At 39.4% G+C, this 25,270-nt stretch overlaps 1 protein-coding gene and 1 long non-coding RNA gene across 4 annotated transcripts in view; one reads left to right on the forward strand and one right to left on the reverse strand.

Moving 5' to 3' along the window:
* The window catches only part of LOC754213 (DENN domain-containing protein 2A), a 118,103-nt gene extending 93,400 nt beyond the window's left edge, over positions 1 to 24,703 (forward strand). For 2 of the 3 annotated variants that reach the window (XM_030989537.1, XM_030989539.1), the window contains exons 7-16: positions 8,102 to 8,283; positions 9,154 to 9,315; positions 13,029 to 13,199; positions 15,897 to 16,028; positions 16,929 to 17,035; positions 17,425 to 17,602; positions 18,246 to 18,405; positions 18,972 to 19,220; positions 20,116 to 20,229; positions 22,850 to 24,703. In XM_030989537.1, coding sequence (XP_030845397.1) covers positions 8,102 to 8,283; positions 9,154 to 9,315; positions 13,029 to 13,199; positions 15,897 to 16,028; positions 16,929 to 17,035; positions 17,425 to 17,602; positions 18,246 to 18,405; positions 18,972 to 19,220; positions 20,116 to 20,229; positions 22,850 to 22,899 — 1,505 coding nt within the window. In that variant the 3' untranslated portion in view covers positions 22,900 to 24,703. The remainder of the gene's footprint in view (positions 1 to 8,101; positions 8,284 to 9,153; positions 9,316 to 13,028; positions 13,200 to 15,896; positions 16,029 to 16,928; positions 17,036 to 17,424; positions 17,603 to 18,245; positions 18,406 to 18,971; positions 19,221 to 20,115; positions 20,230 to 22,849) is intronic. The other variant, XM_030989538.1, reaches the window with a different exon arrangement.
* Positions 511 to 15,169, reverse strand: LOC115925517. The gene is made up of 3 exons (XR_004064761.1): positions 15,148 to 15,169; positions 10,755 to 10,758; positions 511 to 715 (listed from the first exon to the last, which is right to left on the reverse strand). It is a non-coding gene; the product is annotated as an uncharacterized LOC115925517 (long non-coding RNA).
* Positions 24,704 to 25,270: the final 567 nt, after the last annotated feature.

Below are 25,270 nucleotides of genomic sequence, written 5' to 3' on the forward strand. Positions count from 1 at the left end.
TTTCATATTGTCCTATTTAAAGGTAAAGACCAGTTATGGTCATGCGATTGCATTGTGAAAGAAACGTTGTGGAATCGATCAGAAAAGGTTGATCATCTAGCATCTAGCGTCTGCAAGGTTCTGGAATCATCAAAATGATAAGAAATTTGGCCCATTCTTCGTAAAGTTACAAGCACTATACACAGAAAGATGTATATGGGACTACCCTATATCTCTCACAGACCATGAGAGAAACAAATTTACCAAATATATGAATTAGTAGGCGGTTTCCCGGCAAATTTTTTATCATCATGTATTAGTCAAAACATATTCTTTCACATGATTGGTAATGAGAGCTTCCATTTCATTTTTTGAAATTGGGGCGTTTCCAATACTGGTCTTTACCTTTAAGGTTTTAAACAAAATTCTATTGAAATGTCTTCAAGGAAACTTGTAGTTTGAAGTGACGTTAGGCAAGTTGTAGGTTGTGGTGCCCTTGTGAGGGTTGGGGCAGTTCTGCAGGGCTTTAAAATAATCAGATATATTAAAGATTGACTAGACCTACTTGTGTCATTGCTTGCAAGAGGATCACCTGATAGAAGCAAAGCAACATATTGCCACGGATCCAGAAGAGCTTGAACTCTGTGTAAAGTGAGATTTACAACACTATATAGTGACATCCCTTATGAAACCTCGCAACAACAGTACAACTATTGCTTTGTCTGTATATCAATGGCTTTTAAAGATGATATAATGTATCGCAATCTTTCATTTTTAGAATAAGTACATTTTTATTTAAGCTGCAAGGTTGCAAGCAAGCTGGTCAAAAAAATTTTTAGCAAGCTTTAGAGCTGCTCATGTGTATCGTTTTGATGTTCTGCTTTAATACAGTCATGGAATACAACGAGATGAAAGCCTTTCATGTCACATACTCTGCTGTAAAAGATGAGAGGGAAGCTAGTGGGCCTCTCAGCGTATTTCCTGAACACTTTCATGCAACGCTTACGTGTCTGACAGATCAAACTTGAACCCTAGAGAGCAGGTGCACTTTAAAGACCCAATTCGATGAAAATACAACTTTTTATCAATGGAAATCTGAATGAATGTAGAATACAAATATGAAGGAATAACAAGTATTTTCCCTTTCGGTATTGCACAAAAGCAGATTAAAACCTCATATCTGCATCCCTCTAAATGATGGGTACCCATTTACCTCACTTGGGTGGAGTTTGGCAATTGTAGATTAATGTCTTGCCAAAGGAAATTGATACTGCGACAGGGATTCGAACCCCTTCCTTGTGGTTCACAGTCCGGAGACTTATCCACTGGACAACAAAGTCACTACACCTGTACAAGTCTACAGAGATATTAAGGAGTTATGCGCCTCAGTCACACTTTTGTGTATTTGGCTTGCTTATTGCTGCATATTTATGGCAAGCCGTTTTTGATATCAAGAATTACCATTGCTTCACAACCAAAAATCATTTTTTTGATATCAAGAAATGGGAATAAATGTTAAAACAGCTTGCCATAAATACGCAAAGGTGTGACTGAGGCTTTAATAGCTTTCTTGCTCTCAACATTCAATAGTGTGTCCTCACAACTTGGAGGTGTGCTATTTTCCAGAGATCTCTAAAAGTACATATGTCATCACATGAAGGGTAATCCCCTATACCTGATAGCCTCTTCACTTTCTATGTGACCACTGGTTCCAGTTTCACTTGCGTCGCATGGAGTCTCACATGACCATAAGGAAGTACATCATGAGGCCTGCCTCCTCAGACCAAAGTTGCCAAATAACCCACTATTTTAACTAGCCCGATCTGAAAGTAGCCAGCTAATTTGCGTCCTCGTCAGCCTGCAGTTGCAATTAGCGGGTTATTTGGTCGAGAAAATATCCCGAGAAATATTGGTCTTGTTTCCAAAATAGCCCGCTATTTGGGAAATAGCAGGCTAATTTGCGCCCGTCTTCATCTAGTTTGTGATGAGCGTATCGGTCTGGTGACGACGCAATTTTGAGCTTCAGGAAATGTCCCAAGTTTAAAATTAGCGGGTTATATTTTGCAACTTCGGTCTGATGGAAACAGGCCTATTGAGATTGAAATGACATTGATTATGGAGATATATTTCTTGAGATATGACTAATGATTATACTTGAGATAGGTATATATCTATTGGAGTCTGGACAAAGATCGAGACCAAGCGGATGTCATATTCAAAGCTCCTCGTAGCAAAAATGAGATTGATTTTAGTGCCAATTAAAAATTAGATTGGATTCTATTGAGTGGACTGTTTTATAAAGAGATCTCCAAGTGTTGATGTTCACATTCTTGCTAGGTGCTTCGGGACTGTTGGTGTGGAAGAACGATTTGTGAACATGAGGATGTAACTTAGAAGCTCAAAGCGAACTTCAACCACTGAGCTCTGAGACTACATGTAATCAAAGCTATATATATTTGCGGGAGATAATTTCATCACGGTTTATCAAGCTTCTTGGTTCAGTCATGACTTCATTTTGAAATCTGATTGGTGTTTGGAGAAACATCTTGCTGCAAATTTACTGAAGGATGATTGATTTTCTTTAAAAAATAAGTTAAACTGTCTACAAAAGAAGATACCACAAATCTGAATAATTTAATTTGTACAAGTTTCACAATTGCTTGTAGTCGCGATAGCATTCATTTGTTGAAGTATCAGAGAATGGGTAAGTAATTACTGTATGTCTTCCTTTTCATAAAAAATATCATTACATTATGAATGACTTTATATTGTCACTGTTACCTCTAAACCTCTGAAAAAAACTCTGTCATTCTTGCAAATGCCCATGGAAATTCCAACCATTAGTACTTCTTAATTGGTTGGTTAAAAGACGTAAATGAGACTTGGGGTATTAATGTGTGTTAATAGTTTAGCGTATGCTTGCACCGATTAGCTTTCATTAAGACCAATTAGCAGGGAATTGACACGTAGAGACTATCAACAAGAAAGACTGTAAGTCACTGTTAAGACTAGTAAGCAAAACTCAAACCTTTTAGAATACTGCAAATTTGTTCTCAAGACAGAGAATAAGCAGAATTTTAGGGCTGTGAATTTACTGTTTATACTTTAACAAGTAGAAACAACAATTGAAAAGACTACTTTTCCTGTTAAGACAGGCATTAAGCAGGAATAAAATTGTAATAGACTTTAATTTATTTATACTATAGACAACCATTTTAAAGAATGTACATTTACAAGGAAATGTAGGCCTCACCTTTTAAAAGACCCTTTTCCCTTTTAAGACAGGCAGTAAGAAGGGATACAATTTTAATAGAATCCAACATTTACTATTTATTCTAAAAGCAACCATTTTAAAGAATGTACATTTACAAGGAAATTTAGGCCTTATACCTTTTGAAAGACTGTAAATCTACTGTTGGTCCTTTCGAAAACAAGCAGAAGTGACAATTAAAAATACAAATGTCTAAAGTAAGTATCCAATTGATATTAATAGTAACATGTACTTGACATAAGCTGTGTACGTTAAGGGACATTGTAAGACTGCCAAGTGCAGACTGCTTAAGAGTCGGTGTAGGAACACGTGTTGGTCACATTTCACGGTCGTTCTCTTCTTCCGCCCCTTTGGCTTTGGTCGAAGCAATTAAAGTGCACGTAAAGTGCGTGCTTCCTCCTCCTTCCTCCTCCTTGTCAACGTAAACGGGTCTGCATTAGGTCAGGAGGGTCAACATGTAATTAAGTTCGTTAAAGACTTGTGTACCGGTACTCTCAAAGACTTGGCTGACGTTCCGCTGTTTATGATGACGTTGTGATTATTTATAGAGGATCTGTCTTGGGGTGGCGTTGTAGGATTGTACCGTGACTTGATCAAGTTGTAGTCATTTTATTCATAAGCGCTGTCAAATGCTTGACCAACTCTACATTTTTTGTGATGAAGGATTTAATAAAAGATCTGCTTTATTAGAGGATCTGTTATTATAGAGGATCTGTTCTTATCGAGAATCTGTTCTGTTCTTACTACAAAGGATTATAAAGTGGAATATGCTTTGAGCAGGTACTTGATAACTTTTCTTGTCTTGCGTAGCCTAATGGAGGTAATTGTCATGTTTGTGATTTACATATTCACTGCATGATTATCAGTATCATCAGTAGCAGTACTTCAGGTGAGGAAATGGTTTCTGTTATAACCAATGCCATGCATGAATTTACATGTACTTTGAAGAAGCATGTGATTTACATCACTGCATGATGATGATTATCATCAGTATTGCAGATGAGGAGATCGTTTCTGTTATAAAGAGTGCCATGCATGAATTTACTTTGAAGAACCATGAATATTTGGTATGATTGTGATTGATTTACTGCAATAGACCAGTTCACGGTTAGCACATCTCTGCAATGACCCCGAATATCCACAGATCTTCAAAACATGAAGAGGTCCCACTTTGTACATTTTGAAATAATCACTCCTACAGCGATGCAGGTGCTACATAAATAGCCTTTGTTTCCCCTTTTCAAAGAATATTTGCACCTGTAATTCTGCCTGTGTATCATGGAATGCACTGCTTGTTCATTAATGAATAATGATTACATAACTTTCATGAGCACGTATCCAGTATTTCGTCTCAGTGTATTATACAATTTGTTCTGCAATGACCTTTATCTGCTCATGCTCAGACTGCAACCGTGAACTGGCTTATTGATGGTCTTGTCTGTCGGCTATGTCTGTCAAAAGTTCAAATTGTATTTGTTAACTTTTATGGTACGATGACTTCATGATTATCCAGGTGTTCTTGAAATATTGGAAACTTGACTATCAGGATCCAATCTGTTGTTAACAAAGTGTTACATATCTGTTGTTGAACAGAGACATATTGCTATGTTGAAATAACTGGACACCGAAAAATGCATTGTAAGTGTTTGGTCTGATTAAGTATACAGAGCATTGTATTATTCATAGAAATGAGAAGAAAATGAGCTGAAATATTTAAGAAAGCCCTGACATTTGTGCATATGAAAATTTGTATGCATGGATTGAATTTCATTTGTTGCTATGTTTGGCAAGTCCTTTACATATCATCTTGAGGGGCACTGTAACAAGATTTTTGTTTTTGAAAATAAAAACAAAATTCAAAGGAGAGTATCACGATATAGATTTGAAACTTTAGTAGATTTTGGTAAACTGTCACAACAAATCAGTCCTTCTGCCTAAAATGTATTTCACAATTTATCACCATTTGCCCTATCTACATCGATCTATAATATCCTGTTATTTTCCTCTCCGTGCCTTACCTAGTTTGAAAGAGTCTCTTGCGGCACATCATCAAGGATGCACCAGTTGCGTCCTACATACGTCATCGGCTCTAGTAGGTTAAATTAAAACTGACTTCATTGATACAGACATAGATTTAATTGTCCTTAGAAATATGAGTCATCTCAAGGCTGCCACATCATTCATGATCATTGTGTATGAACGTTCATCTTGTGTTTCCTATTCTTTAATACCCCTTTCATATTAGGAGCAGAGAATGGTTGAGTCCGGGTCGAGTCCAGATTGAATCCTGACCCAAAAGCTTTATATACGTATATGAATATGAATATTATCAGCAACACTTTATTTAGTCTGCAATCATTATGGACTTCCTTGCCTGGCTGCCTGCCCTGAGAGGGGGTGGGGGGGGGGGGGTTGAGTCTGGACTTTACAGGTCTGGACCCGAAATAGTTTTATTTGTATGACAGAGTTCAATCCTCTCAAAGATGTGAGCAAACAATCCTGTCTTCACATTTCTACTAAGTCTGACTATAAGGGTTGTTGTGTTTCGTTGCCCCCCCCCCCCCTTTTTGCTTGGTTGTATAGGCTCGTTGATCCTCATGACATCTTCAATGGGCAACACACTAAGGCACAATATATGTTCATAGCTATGTTTTTACTTGATTTGATGTTTATTAATTCAATATCCATCAAAATATATACGTTTACAATCTTGTACCTTTAGATGTATGATAATTACATGATATATACAGGAAAGGGTTCATCTTTAAGCATAAGCTTGTAGTGACGTCCTCCAGAAAGGCAGGAACTTTGAAAAGGTTGTAGGAGAGGACAAATAACTACAAATGGATCACAGACACTCCCGTCTTGTCAAGAATAATATGTAGCATACACAGAGGTGGGATAGAAAGAGGAACTTTGAGTTAAATTTCTACAGGAAAGAACGTCTTTCTTTAAAAAAATCCCAGACTCAAAATACATCCTGGCTGGAGGTTTGCCAACTTCATGACAATTTGAAACTGCAGGAAAATCTTTTACGAGGGAATTCTGCCAGAAATAATGACAGAAAGAGCTCTTAAATACAGTGATTCAAGCCAGGGATCGTCCATGCAAGTCTCTCCATAGTGCAGGGATCGTATTAGGCTTTCACTGTGTATGAATCAGTACTGATACATGTAGGTACAGGTTCCTGATGCTTGTGTCTGTAAGTGTTACATGTAAAAGAAATCATGTAATAATTCAGAGTTTCTTTTAATATCTTTCTTTGTTTCCTGTGTTGTGTCGCAATTGAGTTTGTGTGCAGGATGTACAGGTTTTTGTTGGGGAAGGGGAATGGTAAAACATTGAATTCTTGAGTTTAAAGAAATGTTGTAATGTTTCAGGGTTTCTTGAACTATTCTTTGTTTCTGGAGTCTTTGAACATTTGAGTAGGTGTACATATGTGGGATGTTTTCTGGGGAAGGGGAAGGGGAAGGGAAAGGGAATTTCTTTCATGTTTTCCCATAGGGCAGGTGTTTGGTCTCTCAGTTTGTTCAAGTCATTGTTTATAATATATTTTCTTAACTCTTGCGTCCCTTTCTCTCCAATAGAGGAAGTGATAAGTATTTAGTATATAATTCATTGTCCATATATTAAAGAATTTTTTTTCACTGGTTAGTACAAGTAAAACATTATAAACATAACAAGTGGTAATAGTAATGATGGGGGGAAATGATTTAATGTTTCAGGGTCTCTTGAAGTGTTCTTTGTCTTGGAGCAATTGAGTGGGTGTTCAAGTAGGATCTAGAAATATTGTAGTGAAGGGGAAGGGGGAAACCATGGAAGTTTTCTCATTTTTCACCATAGCTAGTACAGGTGTTGTATTATTAATATTTTCCATGTGAATGAGTCAGAAATAATAAGTGCAGATTCCTGACGATTAAAGTGTGTCCTCTTCATATGTATGTTAAAAGAAATGATGTACTGTATATCAGGGTTTCTTGCAGTGTTCTCTGTTTCCTTTGTCTTGGAGCAATTGAGTGGGTGCTCAAGTAGGATCTAGAAATATTGTTGGGAAGGAGAAGGGGTAAGTCATGGAAGTTTTCTCATTTTTCGCCATAGCTAGGACAGGTGTTGTATTATTAATATTTTCCATGTGAATGAGTCAGAAATAATAAGTGCAGATTCCTGACACTTTAGTGTGTCCTCTTCATATGTGTGTTAAAAGAAATGTGTATCAGGGTTTCTGGAATTGTTCTCTGTTTCCTTTGTCTTGGAGCAATTAAGTGGGTGGTCATGTAAGATCTAGAAATATTATAGGGAAGGGGAAGTTATGGAAGTTTTCTCATATTTTCCATCGTACAGGTGTTGTATTATTAATATTTTCCTTGTGTATGAGTCAGAAATGATAAGTGCAGATTCCTGACACTTCAGTGTGTCCTCTTCATATGTATGTCAAAAGATATGATGTAGTTTATCAGGGTTTCTTGAAGTGTTCTGTTTCCTGTGTTCTTAGAGCACTTGAGGAAAGTGGTACAAGTATTGTAGGGTAAGGGACAAGGAACTTTTCTTATCCCCCGCCCATGTTCTGGTGTTGTATTAACCTTTCAGTGTGCATGAGTCAGTGATAGGTACAGGTACTTGACATCAAGTATGTCTCTGAAATGATGGAATGTTTCAGGATTGATATATTATTCTCTGTTTTTACTAGGAGTAGATGAACTTGGAGAAAGCAAAATACAGTCCAACCTGCTTTAATAGTGACCACCTGTCTACTGTTTTATTGAAGTACCTTGAGCATCTTCTATGAGTGCTATAAAAGCATTTATTATTATTATAATTTCCTGTAAATTTTCCTTTTCATCCTTTTTGCAGTTCTCAAGTCGCGGCTAACATATGTTCGCACCATGAGATTACGGTCATCGGTTTACTGTACGATGCCGGCTAGGGCCCTGCAGTACTCTAAACTCTACGAATACGCTGTCATCGTTTCGCTCAAAATCAACCCGGAGACGAGAAGATACGAGCCATACGAAATGAGAAGGTTTCCCCATGAGGTTAGTTGTAGGCACAAAACCTTTTCAGTTTTAATTTAAAGCCTGTCTGTACTTTTTGGCCAAAAGGGATTAGACCACCCTTCAAGGTCACTGACAGGTGGTTATCTCATCAAATCAGCTCTCAATTAATATAAGAAATAGGGGATCATGGGGGACCAACAGGCACAGATTGGGCATTGTTTGCTATATAGAGGGCGCAAGTAGCTATAAGTAGTACAGTGGGGCTTTAAAACAGAGTGAACTGTAAGACTATGAATATTTCAAAGTCAGGTGTTCTCCATAAAATGACCCCTGTACTGTAGCTGTTCCTGACACAGCCAGAAAATGATAAGCTTAGGCTAGGCTCAAAGCGTGATGGACATATGTTGAAACATGGCCTAGTCTCATTGTCACATATACGTGACACCGGCACTCCAAGAGTAAATTGCACATTTCTGTATTTTTTCGTAATTTTTCTTTTTCTGTTTTAAAGGGATTGTGTATCTTTGTCTCAGATTCTAAACGAAATCCTGGATTAAATTCATGCTGCAATCATAATTATAAACCTTTAGGTCAGTCAGGAACCCTATGACTTTTACAAGCCGATTGGCTGTCTGATTATCAAGATATTTATAACTGGAAATCAAGATCATATGTTGCGTTTTCTAACGGTTTACATAACACTACAGTCTATTGGGGAAAACGAGTATGGTAAAACCGGTCACTCAACAATTTTTAATTTTTGAGGCACTTCTTGATCATTTTGAAGCGCAATTCTGTTGGGGCTTCAATATTACACCATATCACAGATGCTGATAACACGAAGGGCCATGCATCTCAGATTTGTAAAACTGGAAACATTGTTAAACGATGCTTTTAATGTTACTGCAGGTGAGTGACAGTCAAACGGACAAGCTCAGAGCCATCCCAGAGTTCTGCTTTCCAGATGCCTTCAAGTGGGCCCCAGTTGAACAGTACAACAGCGAGAGCTTCTGCTTCGTACTCACAAGTTCGGACGGATCAAGAGTCTACGGCTACAACAGAAGAATGCTGGTACGTTGCAGTCTTTTTCTGTCACAAAAGGAAAATGTGTATAAAAGAAAATGTGTGTAAAGAAAAATCCTATCGCGAAATGGATATGAACGGGGATTGTGTATTAAGGCATTTTTCAAATAAAAATGAAAGTGCAATAGTGAGGAGTTCTGTTTCATACTTACGAGCTCGGACGGATCAAGACTCTACGGCTACAACAGAAGAATACTGGTAAGTTGCAGCCTTTTTCACAAAAGGGAAATGTGTATTAAAGGCCATCTGTACTAGTTCGGCCAGAAGGGATTAGACCACCCAGCGAGGTCACTGACAGGTGGCCATCTCATCAGCTCGGCTCTCAATTAACATAAGAAAAAGAGGATCATGGGGGACCTACAGGCACCGATTGGGGAAGTTTTCTATATAGAGGGAGCAATAAGCTACAAGTAGTACAGTGGGGCTTTAAAGAAACATTGTACCCCAAAATGGATGGATGCTTTGAGGATTCTACTGTAGGTGCTCTCCAGCTGTTCGAGTTGATCTACACAGGGTAAATGCTAGATATAGTACACGCAGTTCCTAATTCAACATACATTTATGTTGATTTAATTACTTTAAATATGTAAAGGCATAATCAGAAACAGATCATGACATCATTTTTGAGTGAAATCCCTACATGCATCTGGCGGCTATCTTTTTTTTTAGTTAAGGGAATTTCATGGTTCAGCTTAACGTTTAGATTGTGACCAAGCATATCCTCTATAACTGTGTTACCATCAAAATCAATTAACAAATTATAGAGATTTCCAGATGATCGGTTGAGGCTAGGAAATGTTTACTGAGGAAAACAAAATAATGGTGTACCAAGTATAGTACCAAGAGACCATTTCTGTGGTGATATGTGGAAATGTTGACGTTTATGAAACTTGAAAATAATATCTTGTTTTTTATGTTTTAACAAGATTGATAAGTCCCCAGACATTAGATCAATAAAACTGCTGCCCGCTGGTGTTATCTTGAAAATAGCCGTTAATGATATTGACTATAATTTACACCATCTTGAGTTTTTGTTTTAATAATAAATAATATTCAGCTTTTATATAGCGCAAATCACAATAAGTCTCTAAGCGCTTCCAAACTTGGATATTATTACCCCGGCTTTAGCCGTGCTGCCATTATAGCGCTCTAGCATTTATAGGAATAAATTCCTACCAGGTACCCATTACCCCGTTTTCATCAGTTATCTTTAGATCTTTACAATGAAAAAATTAAGGCTATCTAATTAGAATGCTTTTAAAGCTTGTATTTCAAAATGAAATATTTCATAGATCTGTTTTGTCCATATTTCAAAGGTACTTGAATTTTCACTTTTTAATATACTCTATTTTAAGGCTACAAATGGCTTTCCATAATTTGAAAGTCCAACTTTGAGATAGGTTCAACTTAGGATCTTTGTGAAACACCTCCCTGGTCCTAATCATTCACATTTGTCAATGAAGCACAAAACGGATCACACATAGAGTATTAGGATGACTAAGACCTGAAAATGCAGCACTCAATCAAATCCCTGTTCGTATTTGATCACATCTTAACATGTGCTGCTGCAAGGTTGTGCAATGAGTCAAGGTTTCAGATGAAACAAATTAACATTAATCGTAGCTTCTATGATCAGGGTATATTATCGTCTGTTGAGAAGCAGAAGGGTGTTAACTCCTTCAAAAAGGAAATGACAAACGACCTTCTGCCTTTCAGGAGATATAGGGCGCGTTCATGCTTGATTTTGACGGCCAGAATCAGGCATCTGTTACGCGTTTAGTTTAAAACACGATTGCGTTCATGCTCACTTTTGTAGAATCACCGAAAAAAGGCGATCACGATCGCCGATCGTAAACTCACAAAAAGATGCGTTTACAATTTGTAAACGCGTTTAAATGGGGTCAACGCACTGACCTCTAGTGGGTCTACGTAGCGTGGGCACACAGGTTTGCGAAGGCCACCCAAGGAGAATTGCCTGGAGAAGTGAGCATGAACAGTGCACCGTGGAACTGCGATTACGATGAGCGTTACAAATCGCTCATTCTGCCTTCAAATTCAAGCATGAACGCGCCCATAGTATTACTTTTGTCTGGGGGAACAAGTCTGGTTGGCAACAGGTGGAGCATTAATTAGAGTAACGAAGGAGTCGATATGCTCGGGGAGCGTAATCCAGGCGCAGACGGGGAGATTCAGATCCGCATAACTCTCTGTTCCTTTACGGATCAAATTTCCGCTTTGATTTCATTTTTTGTTTGCATCAGAATGTTGAATCAGGAAATAACAGCGTGTTCCAAAGTCAAGAAGTGATTACTAAATTTGTATTGAAATTATTCAATGTGGATTTAAAATTGACAGTTGTCATTGTAACAGATTTCCTGGAGATGTTTTTAGCTTTTAATGTTCAGGATTTGTTGATATTTATGTGATCTATATCATTCCTAGTAGAGTGTATCTCTTGTCTGTGTAGAGGTTAAAGATAGCTTTTGCTTGTCGCTGAAAAGAACAAATTCTGAATGAAAGGAAACATGCATTTTTTTGCATTCACTTTGACATATATAGATTGTACCAATGGTACACAAATGTTCCATCATCTACATCATCACTATCATCACTGCCAACACCACCACCACCACCACCACAGTATCACTACCACTACTACTACTACTACCACTATCATCATCTCTACCACCGTCATTATCACCCTCACTATCCTCACCACCTCCATCAACCCTACTACCACTCTCCTCACCTCCATCAACCCTACTACCACTCTCCTCACCACCACCAACCCTACTGCCGTTCTCCTCACCATCATTACTACTACCTCTTAATCATCATCTTCCTTATTCCCATCATGAATAAGTCCATCATTTCCACAATTACTACAAGCACCACTAATTGAGTTCCTCACTACAAGCGCCACTTCAAACAGGCCAGTGTCTTCCTGGGCCCCCTCTTACAAAGAGCTAGCCTTTAAACAAGGCCACATGTCTGATAGATGCCGAGCGACTAAAAAGAGACTAATCGCGAAAACCTGAGTAAACGCCAGTGCGAATTGCCCAGACCAGTGGCCTTTATCAATCTGGTTTGGATTTCTTATGTTAACCTTTGTTTCCGACTGGAACTCACTTCAGAAAAGGTAGTGTCCAATCAGCGAACGTATCTTCGCGTGGCGTCAGCTTATACACACACACATACACACAGTAAACTCTACGTAGTACGAACATGGACCTACTATGAACTATTACGTACGTGCTAAGGCCACTGACCTCTACATGAACGAATCACGAACGAAGCCAACTGGGAGATCGCCATTATGATTGGTCAATAAATCCAAAGTAGGCGTATTGGCATGCTAATATGTATCTATGAATAATTCATGTGGAGCATTGAAACCTACATTGCAAAAGGCCTCGTGACATTCGTCATTCGGTCCCGCATTCACCCCGGGTATCTAGACTCATTTCAGCCGCTTAGCCAGAGTCACGAGGCCTTGTCAAAAGGCTAACAAAGAGCTGATATCAATTGCAACTTACTTGTATTTGCGATTGATATCAATCACAACTTTGTACATAAGAGATAGGAGACTGTAAACTTGCGATTGATTGGAGGACTAACGATTGATTTGGATCAGTCCCAACTCTTTCTGTGAAACCCTTTTAGTAATCCAATCCTTTTCATTCCTATCTTCCATTTTGCAGCCCCCTGGTAAAGGTCCTCGGTTACCGGAGGTGGTGTGCGTGATGAGCCCTATAGGATGCTATCCGATCTACAACCAGCTCCTAGATGAGATCGAGAACAGGAGAAAACATTCCATGGCTGCTGTTGAGAACTTGCTCAAGCTCTCCTACGAGAGCCCCTTCCCAAGGCCGGTGAGTAGCAACATCAGGGCTCTGTTCATTGCGATTGATTTGGAATGATTGAAAATCTTCCAGCTAATCACAAACTTATATACTCGTCTATCTCATTAATACAGAAGTAGAAGTGTCGTAGTCGAGTTGTTTAAACACTTGACTTGAAATTTGAAGGTTGTGGTTCGATCCCTGACATGGCACTAATGTCCTTTGGCAAGCCATTAATCTACACGTGCCACACTCGACCCAGGTTAGGTAAATGGGTACCTGGCAGGAGTTATGTAATGGCAGCTAGGCTAAAGCAGTGGTAATAATTAATTTGTGCGCCTCTGAATAGAACCCTATAGATGCCTATTATTATCATTATTATTACAGATTTCTGACATACATCAAGTTATGATCAACTTCAACCTATAGTAGCGAAACATTTTTATGAAGAATGCCACTGCATAAGAAAATTTGATAAGCATAGTGCATTTCATATCTCTATGTCTTAGAAAAGATGGATTTGTGATTATACACATAGGGCTATTCATATCCTCAGCTATCATTTTAGTGAATGAGTGAGTGAGGGAATGAGATTTGCAGATAATATGCTGGATATTGCATTGTCCCCTTGGCATATGGTACCTGTTATTTGAGAAGTGCAGGAGTGAGTCATGTGAATTCAAATACATGGAGCAGTGTGCAGGAAAAGTAATCACTTCCTGTGGGGCACCCCTGATGACCTCATGAGGTCAAAGGTCATGGTGGAATTGAAACTCTTTTTAGTCCCTATGGGTTAAAAGGGGTAATATTAAAAACCTAATTGTTGGAACAAGTGTGTGAATCACATAGCTGACATGGATCAATATTTTCTGCCCTTTTCTAATAATTCTTTAAAAAGCTTTGATAAAAGTTTTAAAGCTTTTTTGAGCAAGTGTTTATGAGTCACTAAATAGGAATTTAGCAACAGAAAAGTCTTGGTTCAAAAGAAAATCCTACCAGGAGTCGAAAAGTGAGGGATGGGGAAAGACGAGGGGGGAGGGGAAAGACCGAATTGAAAGTGGTAAGGGAGAGTACTTGAAAGCTACATGCCACTTGGTGACGTTAGCAAGGTCGTTCAGCGTTGCACATATTATGCCACATGGTAGAGGTACAAGATTTTACAGTATGAATGAGGTATAGCAACAGAAAAGTTCTGGTTCAAAAGGAAATCCTAAGAGGGGTCAAAAAGTGAGGGGGAAGGGGAGACTGAATCAAAGGAAGAGGGGGGAAGGGGAATGACTGAATCGAAGGCCAAGGAATTGTGGTAGCAGAGAACTCTGAAAGCTGTCAGTGTGTGACGTTAGCTAGGTCACTCAACGTTACACATGTCACATGGTAGATATGAACAAGGTAGCGGCAGAAAAGTTCTGGATGGAAAGGAAATCTGCTAGGGGTCAAAAAGTTAGGGGGAAGGGGGAGACTGACAAGAAGGAAGTATTTTGAAAGCTGGGGCCTATTTCTTGAAACATATGTCTAAGTTCCCGGACATCCCTTATGGTTGCTGGTTGCTTACTTACAAGCATACTCTTTCTTTCCTAGCAATCGGGTAAAGCAATAAACAACCAACCTTCAACGAAAGTGTGTCAATTTCTAATACACATGATTCCATAGGATGTCCATTGCAAGAAGTTAGACTATCGACAGTTTTGAGAAACGGGGCCCCTGCATGCCCTGGGTTGAGGTTATCAAGGTTAGTCAGCGCTGCACATGCTATGTCACATGGTCGAGGTGTCAGGCGGTACGACTGATGTACCTGTCAGGATCTTGTTTGTTGTAGCCTGTCTAAATCTGTGTCCCATCATTGCTCATTTTTGCAAACTCATAACCCTTGTGCCTCATAATGCATGGTTTGTGTGCATCGTCCCCGTACCGTGGTAGTTACATGTACGACCATTTTCAAATGTTTAGTTATTTCTTTTAGTGTCAAAATAGAGTCTACTCTTGCAAGCTATTGTAAAAATAACCCGTACATAACAAAACAGATGTAGCTGTCAGGATCTAAATCTGTGTCCCATCACTGCTAATTTTTTGCATACTCATAACCCTTGTGCCTCACAATGCATGGTTCCTGTGCATCGCCCCTGTGCCATGGTAGTTACATGTATGTGTACAACTATTGCAAAGCTAAACTTTTAAATGTTTTGTTATTTCTTTCAATGTTGAAATGGAGTCTACTCTTGCAGACGATTGTAAAACTAACCCGTACATAACAAAACATATTCCTTGTTGCTCACAATCTGTGGTTTGAACGGTAAAAAGAGTAAGGCTTCTTTTGCATCGACCCTGTCCCGTAGTAGTTACATGTACTACCATTTGAAAGCTAAACTCTACAGTAATTTCCTATAGTGTCATAGTAGTCTACTCGTAGGTATCTGAGCAGAAAGACGTGGCCATGCAGAACGCAAATCAAATGGTATAATAGTTAGTGATGTTTGTCAATTAAAAGTTCCTTCTGACATATCTGAATGAAAGTTAAGCCAACATTAGGCATCATTGAGATGATACCAGCTCCATACCATAACGATGTGATTCTATCTTTGCGATGGTGATAAAAGCATGATTTTCAACAATTATGCATTTTTTGGTTCCAGATGCATCTTTCCATGCCACTAATTTGGCCAAGCTACCTTATTTGGTTAATAACAAGTCTATCATTATCATCTTCTCTTGTTCATTTTTCATATCAAGGGACATTGCATAAAGGTCTCCACTCCGCCCAATAATAACAACAGGAGAAAAAACATTGGCAGCCACCTTCACTACCTGCAAGACCCCAAGCCCCTCCTACTTCAGAGACCGGCAGATCAAAGACTGGAACATGTAAGTTAAAGCCCCACTGTCCTAGCTACTTGTAGCTTCTTGCTCCCTCTATATAGAAAACTTCCCCAATCGGTGCTTGTTGGTCCCCCATGATCCTCTTTTCTTATGTTAGTTGAGAGCTGAGTTAATGAGATAGCCACCTGTCAGTGACCTCGCTGTGTGGTCTAATCCCTTCTGGCCCAGTAGTATTGGCGGTCTTTAACAACTGTATAATACAGTGAAACCTGTCTGTAAAGACCACCCAAGGGAGACAAGAAAAGTGGTCTTAATAGGCAGGTAGTCTTTAATATGTACAGGTTCCTTTTAGTAGTAAAAGTTTCGATGATAAACCAATTTTAAGGGAAACAAAATATGTGGTCTTTGTAGACAGGTGGTCGTTACAGCAGGTTTGACTGTACATTAAAAAAACTCAAACTCTTGTTTCCGTCTTTCTTTATTGCTATCACATTCAGTTGCAATATTTTGTATTTTATTTGGGAACCTATGATTATCAAGCTTTGCTTCATAGTAGGTTCCTTGTATTTCACATTATTTTTTCTCTATGTTACATGTGTTTATCATTGTTTTTATTATGCATTCTCTTGTTAAATTGTATGTATGAGACAATAATGTTATGTGGAATGTGGAACATTAACACAAAAAACCAAAAAAAAAGAAGAATGAAATTGATTTTAATACAGTAATCATTGATTTTAATACAGTAATCAATCTTGTAATTAAATACAGGTGGCTTTGACATGTTATTCAACTGTCTAAATGTCAACATAGTATTAAATCTATTCTATTTATACTTCTTTGTATTACATGTCAAATTTGAAACATTATTCAATCTCTTCAGTATAAATGATTTAAACCCATTCTTGATATTAACTATATTCCATTTACTTCTTGATAATACAGGTTGACTTTGACACGTTATTCAACTGTCTGAGTGTGAACAGGATAGTTCAGATCTTTGCGTCGTTATTACTGGAGAGGAGAGTTATCATGTGCTCAGGGAAATTAAGGTAAGAAATTATCAAATTTAATACCACACAGTGCTCAGGGGCTCAGCCATGGGGGTGGCACCAGTCTTTAGTCTAGTAGATCATTGTTTTTCCCCAAAAAATGTAGTCATGGCACCCCTTTAGGAGGTTAAAAGTTTCACATCATCCCAATCCAAAATTCGTCAAAGAGGATCTGTTTTTCATCCCTCGTACTCAAAGAACAACAGGCATATTTTTGCTCTCACCTCTTTTTCCACCTTTTTTTCCTCCCCATTCTAAGGGGGGGGGGGGCACTTTACAGTTTATTCTAGAGGGGGGGGGGGGAGAAAATATGAAATTATTGTCTATACTCTAACAAAATAAAATGTTACAGATTCTTAATTCAGTCTTTTAAAAATATCTAATTTCAGTAAACTGTCCAGATGTTCTCAGGCGTTAGTAGGTCTCCTGTATCCGTTCTCATGGCAACACGTCTACGTACCGGTCCTACCCGAGAAGCTGATTGACATGTGCTGCTCACCGACGCCCTACATCATGGGTATGCTCTCACTCTGTATACCAAGGCTAGAGGAGATGCCACTTGAAGAGGTAAGGATGGGTGGTGGTGGTGGTGGTGGTGGCTTGGGATGGTGGTGGTTCTGGTTGGGGTGGCTGTGGTGGTGTTTGTGGTGATTCAGATTTCAGATTTTATTGTCTACGGGAATGATTGTGATTGTGGTTGGAATGATAATGGTTTAGGTGGTGGTGGTGGTGGTGGAAGTGGTGGCGGTATTTGTGGCGGTAGTTGTGGTTGGGATGGTGGTGGTGGTGGTGGTAGTGGCTTGGGATGGTGGTGGTGACGACTGTGGTGGTGACAGTGGTAGTGATGGTGGTGGTAGTAGTAGCTGAGTTGGCAACGATAGTTGTAATGCTGATGTTTTACACATGTTTTTTAAATGATATTACTTGTAGTTAAGGTGGTGGTTTTGTTGGTAGCTGTAATGGCTATGATGTGGTAATTATGGGGCTGCTGATTTTATTAGTGTCAGTAAATGTCGTGTTAATGGTGAGTATGGTGACGGATCAGGTTGTTTTTTGAGCTAGTAGTAGTGGTGGTGGTATTGGTGTTTATAATCCTATTTGTGTTGGAGGCTCTGGTGGTCATGATATAAGTCATGATGGTAGTGTAGAAGGGGAAGAAAAGAACGCCTTTCATAATTTATAATCACTAAAAATTCTTCCCTTGTCATAGGTCCTGGTCGTCGATCTCGATGCAAAGGACTTCTACACCGTGATCGGTGACGAGGGAACTATCTTGCCAAAGAAACTATCAGCAGCCCTCGAGAGGGCGCTAAAGGTTTGCAGTATGAGCAGCTGGGAGGGAGCCGACACGGACGATGAATTATCAGAAGGTAAATCATTTTGAAAGGAAGATTTTTATTTAATCACAAATTCAAACTCCCCAAATGGTAAAATCCAGGCTCATTTTACTGTACAGTATCTTGTGTTTTTACCATACAAATTGAGCAATGCAAACTGACCTACTGACAGGACTGCATAAATAGCATTTTGAGTCTATCAACAGCAAGTATTCTTTAGGTTGATGGTGATAATCAAAGTTAAAGATCAATTTATCAGATATGTAATAAGGTAAGTTTTGTCCAGGCTATTTATTACAATTAATACAAAGTACTTTGTCTTTGAAATGCGAATGCATTTTCAAGCTGGACAAAGTGACCTTGTAGAAAATTCTCCATGATTTTTCAAAAATAACTATGAAATTATATTTTCCCAATAATTCCACAATTAGATTTGTTATTCATTTGTTTGTGAGCTTTTTACAGAATTGTTTTGGGGTAAGAGTAGATGGCTTTCTTTTTGCTTCTTTTCCTCACTCAATGGAGTTAAACATTCAAATAAGATTAGTCATCTCATTTGCGGCAATAATAGTCCAAATCTCTCTTTCCTTCATTTTCAGACCATGAGTCGAAGAACAGCGCCATCTCGGAGGCATTCATCAGGTTCTTTGTCGAGACGGTGGGGCACTACTCCAACCACTTTACGCAGGCGTACGACGACTCACAGAAGTTCGACCGAGAGAGTTTCATCAAGGCGGTGTCGTCCAAAAGCGTGCGGAACTTCCTGGAGGTGTTCAGCGAGACGCAGATGTTCTCTCTCTTCATCCAAGAGAAGGAGTCGGAGAGCGAAGGCATCTCACAAGGTAAAGGTGTGCAAAACATGTTCTTCTTCTTCTTATCATCCCTCAAACCCTCCCCTCCCCTTCCCCCCGTCCCCTCTCCCTCGCCCCTCTCCCTCTCCCCCGTCCCCTCCCCTCTCCCTCGTCCCTCTCCCCCGTCCCTCTCCCCCGAAGACATTCCCACATGCTCTGTATCCCTTTTCCTTTGTCCCTCTTTTCCCTTCTACAGAGTTATCGGATGCCTCTTCTTCCCCTTCCCTCTCCTTTTCATATTAAAGGTGTGCAAAAATGTTCTTATTCTTCTTGTGATCATCCCTTAACCCCCCCCCTCCCCCTCTCCCCCACCCCCCTCTCCCCTACCCCCCTCTCCCCTGTCCCCCTCTCCCCAGTCCCCCTCCCCCTGAAGACATTCCCGCATGCTCTGTATCCCTTTTCCTTTGTCCCTCTTTTCCCTTCAACAGAGTTAACCAATGCCCCTTCTCCCCCTTCCCCCTCCTTCTCAAGTTAATGGTGTGGACAATGATCTTATGATGACCCCTCCTTCCTACCCCTTATCACCGCATTCCCAAATGCCCTGTTCCCCTTCTCCAACTTCTACTCAAAATTTCAAAAGTTCAATTCGAGATATGAGTTCTTTTGTCCCATTGCTAAATTGTGTTTTAGATATCTGTCATACATGTGGGAACAAACTTCTCATTCTTGAAACCTGATTCTGTTTGAGGAATTAAGAATTTGGACTGTAGTCCAAACTTCAGTGTACTCCTAGAAGATTTACATTTTCGGAGCGGACTTTGCTGATCTCATCATAAAGAAGGTTACGGTAAAGGTGCAGACACAGCTTTTCTTGTTCTGTGATGTGAAGCAGTGATATATGAATGTGTCCCTAATGGTTTTTTTCTCTCTTTGTCTCTGTTGTTTCTTGCAGGGTTGTTTGAGAGGAGAGTAAGAGAATTTGAGAATGAGTCCAAGAGCAACTCAAAAAACATCGGTGCTAAGATGAAGAAGTTTGGAAAGGCTGTCAAAGATATCAAAGATTCAGGTACGACAACAAAAAAATTAATGAGATTCTGACATTACTTTATGTACATCCCTTTTTGTAGGTATCGTTTTATCTTATAAAAAATAAAAAATGAAAGTGCTTGAAATGTGCAAAGATCTATCGTTTTAGTAAGTGAACATATTGGAAAGTTTATGGTAATTTTGTGTTTGAAAGAAATTTCTCCCTTTTACCTGTGTTTTTTGTGATGTTTTATGGCTGCAATTTGTAACCTAGGGGTGAAAATGCACAAATTAAAAGCTCAAATTTTAGACAAGTTATGTTTCTTGCCCCGGATTTGTTTAAAGTAGTTATCTCTGGTATCAATCACTTATATCATTAAAACCCTAAAAATGTGACATAGATTTATTTTACCCCCCCCCCCCCTCACCTAAGAATCATCATTAGATTGAACCAAGTAGGTCCATGATTAAACCATACCAGTGTATTTCTATAGCTCACCATTGACAACATTAATGTGCACTGCGTAGTCATCTTTGTTAAACAGGGATGGATTGTACATGTACATGTATGTTGCTCATGATAGCAATGCCTCCAAGCATTGAGCATTGCACCAACCATCAGGAAAATGCTATTTTGGTTTACAGTGAATCATGACCTGTGCCTGGATGGCTCAGCCCTAGACTTGGCAAGGCAACATCAAGTTTGCTTTCTAAGCAACCAGTCATTTAAAGGGAACCAAATACAGGGTAACCAGGAAATCGGGAAAACCCTTGGACATTAAGTTCCTTTCTTCTAGCCAGGGAAAAGGCAGGGATTCGAGAAAATTTGCTTAACTCTTTGAAAGGTCAGGGAATGTTATTGGCACCCTAAAAAGAAAAGAATAGATGTCTCATATTTTGTCTTGTGTTACCTAGCATACCTGTAGGATGGTATGCATTGCCAAACCACTCCCTAAAACTAGGGTTTGTTGAAGATGTTTCAAATTGGAAATAAGTTAAACAATGATCCTCAAAATTTACAACTCTATCAGGGAAATGTCATATAATTTCGTTTTCATAAATGATGGGAAACCCTGCAATCACCAAGCTTTTTAGGGTCTGAACACATGACATTTGGGAGGTCCATTCTTAAATTTGGGTCCCTATTCAAGCTGCAAAATATGAACAGTTTTGTCTTGGGCCCTGTTTCACAAAACTTGTCATCAGTGACAAATGACATTTTCTGTTATAAGCTACTGAAATCCTTGCTTCTGATTGGTTATCAACAGATTTGTCACTGATATTTGTCATTTGTCATTGAAAAAGGTTTTGTGAAACCACCCTCCTGGTAGTGTTGAGTTGAGCCCCTCCCTTTACATAAATATTTCTTTTCTCTAGTGTCCTCTTTAAGGCATATGAGTTGGCTACGATTTAATGGACTCCACCAGGGAATGATTTATCATTTATGTAGCGACACCCACACAGGCTGTGGTTGTTAAACCGCTTCCTCTCTCAGCTAAAACTGTTGAATACAGAGTATCTGCGGAAAAGAAAGCACACTTCTATACAAAATAAACCGATAAGCACGTCTTTGTAGATATTGGGAGCGCAGTGGCTTGTGGCCAATTTTGTTGAGAATAAGCAGAGCAGTGAAAACCGGCATGCACTATGAACATGACAGACAAAAAAAGCGGACAAAATATACAGTTCCTCAGGTAGACAAAGGAACATCCCTTCACTGCTATTATGTAAAAAGGTGAATATGCATGTGACACCTGCTCTACACATTTTTACATAATAGCAGTGAAGGAATGTTCCTTTATCTACCTGAGGAACTGTATATTTTGTCCGCTTTCTTTGTCAGTCATGTTCATAGTGATGGCCTTTTCATCTCAAACAAATACTGATTGAAATAGAAAGTTTCTTTTGGAATTTTAAAGGGCATTCTAAGTTTCTAACCCTGATAGTAAAGTTGTTTTGGATGAAGGCAGGAAGATCTGAGAAACAAATCAATTGAATAAATTAGGATGAGTGCTAAAAAAGTTACGAAGTTTGACATCACTGTTAATAAAATTTAAAATTGCGCCTTGGTAATGCTACAGTGATGTAATGTAGAGCAACACACCCTTTTGTTCCTACATGCTCTCTGAATAAAATTGCTCTTGTCAGAATGCCATCACTCAGCAGGATCTTTTGCCTATTTAAGGACCTTTAGCAAAGTGCGGTCTAAGATGTGTGTTACAACACAGACCAGAGACGAGGAAGTTCATATTTTACTGTACAGCAAAAGGGAGAATTATCCACAATGACGCTACTGTCATATGACTACTATGCCAGTTTGCTATTCCCCTACGTGTACTCGTGTCTCCCTATTTATACTCTCACAATTTCTGATGGTTCATAGAATTTTGTTCATTGTGTTGCTTTGGGCTTTCCTCTATCTCTATTTGGGGCAATGTACCGATGGATTTTTTTTTTTAAAATGAACTTAGTTTGCAACAGTATTCATGCAATGTGACTGGAAACGAAAGCCATTGTAAATATAAAGCCAGGGTAATTATGCTGCATTATTGTAGAGTGCTTAGAGACTTCTGATAAAGTAAGTGTTAAGCGCTATATAAGCAAATATATAATTATTATTATTATAATAACATCATTCTCCCATTCATTCCTTTCTGCAGCCAAGACCGCCCAGAAGCGAATGAAACAGAACTTCGAGGACAAGATTTGACAAACAGCTTCCGAGACCCAGTCGTACGAACCTCGGGAGCCACTGAACTATAAAGCTGTGCGCCGTGTGACGGGTCATGACCTTCGACATATGGTCATATAACATTGAGGACGCTGAATGCGATTGCAACGTGATGTTGCCCATGTGTTTCTACATGCCCTGTTTGGCACGTGTTCATGTCAATGTTGACAAGGACGCTGAGTGATGTCCGATTGGAGTACTGAAGAATGGGTATTGCCTGAGGATGCAGCAGTGGCGCACCTGACGTGTCAACATCAGACAAACCTAGAGGATCCCAAAGGATCCCGAAGGCCACGGTCAACTTGGAGATGATGTCAAAAGCTTTTCACTCTTCAGCTTAGCATGGTTTCTCCCGAGCCAAATGCTAGATGTGAACATGTGTGCCAACAGGTTCAAGCCTAAATATTGCTAAGTTTCAAAGGCATTGTTCTGTCCACCCTAGCGATCTGATGCTTCTTCTGAACCAAATGCCAGAAAAGGAACATGTGTGACATCGGGTTCTGACGTCCAGAGTGTGTAAAAGGCCACTCACTCATGTTTCTTAGGGGCAGCAGAATGCCTGATGAGCAAGATGGAGAATGTGTATGATGGTCAGTCTTGCGCCGCTCTGACCAGGGACGCCAAGCTTGGTTCAAACGTCAGGATAGAATCCACATTTCTTTTGAGCTGACCAGAAGATGTGAACGAGATCCACGATACATCTGGAGGTCTTCCGTCAGCCAGTGGGTTCAACAGACTCCAAGCGACTTACCAATGAGGCTAAACTCTTCAATCCTGTCTCATCGTCCTGTCAGGATTCAGAATATTTGGGGCATTGTCTTGACCAACTAGCGTAGTGACAAGACCAATCTACTGTTGGCATTTCTGATGGTTGGTAGTGACACCAAGAGTTAACTTGCTGATGACAACCATGGGGCTGGAGTCACGGACTCGGATAGTCATTGCTGAGCTGCCAAGTAGGACTGACTCTCAGTATTTCAAACTGAAATTACAGAAAATTTACGATTTCAGGAAAATGGTAAATTGATAAATGTCTACTTTCTGTTTTATTCTATGTAATTGATTCTGAAAAGACTTATTTTCTTTGCAAAATTTCAATCACCACATGTGTGAGTTGTGATTGATGTAGTTGCCAATGATTCAGATTGACCGCAACTCCTTCTCGCAGGGCATTTTATTGTCTGAGAGCAAATTTGTAATAGAATTTTAGCATTCATTATTTATTGATAACAATTTTTATGAAACAGGACTCAGAGAACTCTGTACGAGTTTGGGGGTTTGCCTAAATCATGACGAGACATTGTCAGGGAATACAAGAAGAGTTGTTCTTCCATTAATGAAATTAAGATTTGTATGCTAGAGATGATTTGTTCCACTCTTTTCTAATTTTATTCATGATTCAGACTCAATTTTTATGGGAAAAATATCTCAGTTTCATTCCTGGTTGTAATGTTGCCTTTGTAGGCAGTGTTTGACAAGTTCTGTACGGAACTGAAACCCATTGATTACTAATTGTAAACGTTTTAGTTGCACAAACTTTTACGAGTGTTGCGACAGGAAGCGTAATATTGATATGATTACTTTTGATTTGTACGAGTCTGTTTGATAGAAGTCATTGTAAGGGGTTCATAGTGGGTGACTCAATAGGAAGTTCTGCTGTGATGTCACTGTTGAGATCAATGGTGTCCCTTGTGTCTGTCTGTTTGTCTGTTCTACTCTCTCTTTATCTTCTCTTTCTTCATCCCCTTTTCTGTCTTCTCTTTCTTCGTTCCTTTGTCTGTCTTCTCTTTCTTTGTCCCTTTGTCTGTCTGTTCTCTCTCTTTATCGTCTCTTTGTCCCTTCGTCTGTCTCTCTGTCAGTTCTCCTCTCTCTTTAACCTCTCTTTCTTCATCCCTTCGTCTGTCTGTTTGTCCTCCTCTCCTTATCTTCTCTTCCTTATCCCTTTGTCTCTCTGTCAGTTCTCTCTCTTTATCGTCTCTTTCTTCGTCCCTTCGTCTGTCTGTTATCCTCTCTCTTTATCGTCTCTTTCTTCGTCCCTTCGTCTGTCTATCTGTTCTCCTCTCTCTTTATCTTCTCTTTCTTTGTCCCTTCCTCTGTCTGTCTCTTTCTTCCTTCGTCTGTCTGTTCTCCTCTCTCTTTATCTTCTCTTTCTTCATCCTTTTGTTTGTCTGCGTGGGTGGATGTGGGATTTGGTGTGCACTTTTCTGCACTCAAACTAGAGATGCACACTTGCACACCTATCCCTTTTGTGTAAGAAAGACCCAAGTCCTTTGAATATGTGACTTGTTTATTTGGGGTGAGGAGGGCGTAAATGCTGAGTAAATAACGTCGTTCCTGCTCCAAACTGATT

The sequence above is a fragment of the Strongylocentrotus purpuratus genome, unplaced genomic scaffold, assembly GCF_000002235.5.
Source record: "Strongylocentrotus purpuratus isolate Spur 01 unplaced genomic scaffold, Spur_5.0 spur5_scaffold_18, whole genome shotgun sequence".
NCBI lineage: Eukaryota > Metazoa > Echinodermata > Echinoidea > Camarodonta > Strongylocentrotidae > Strongylocentrotus > Strongylocentrotus purpuratus.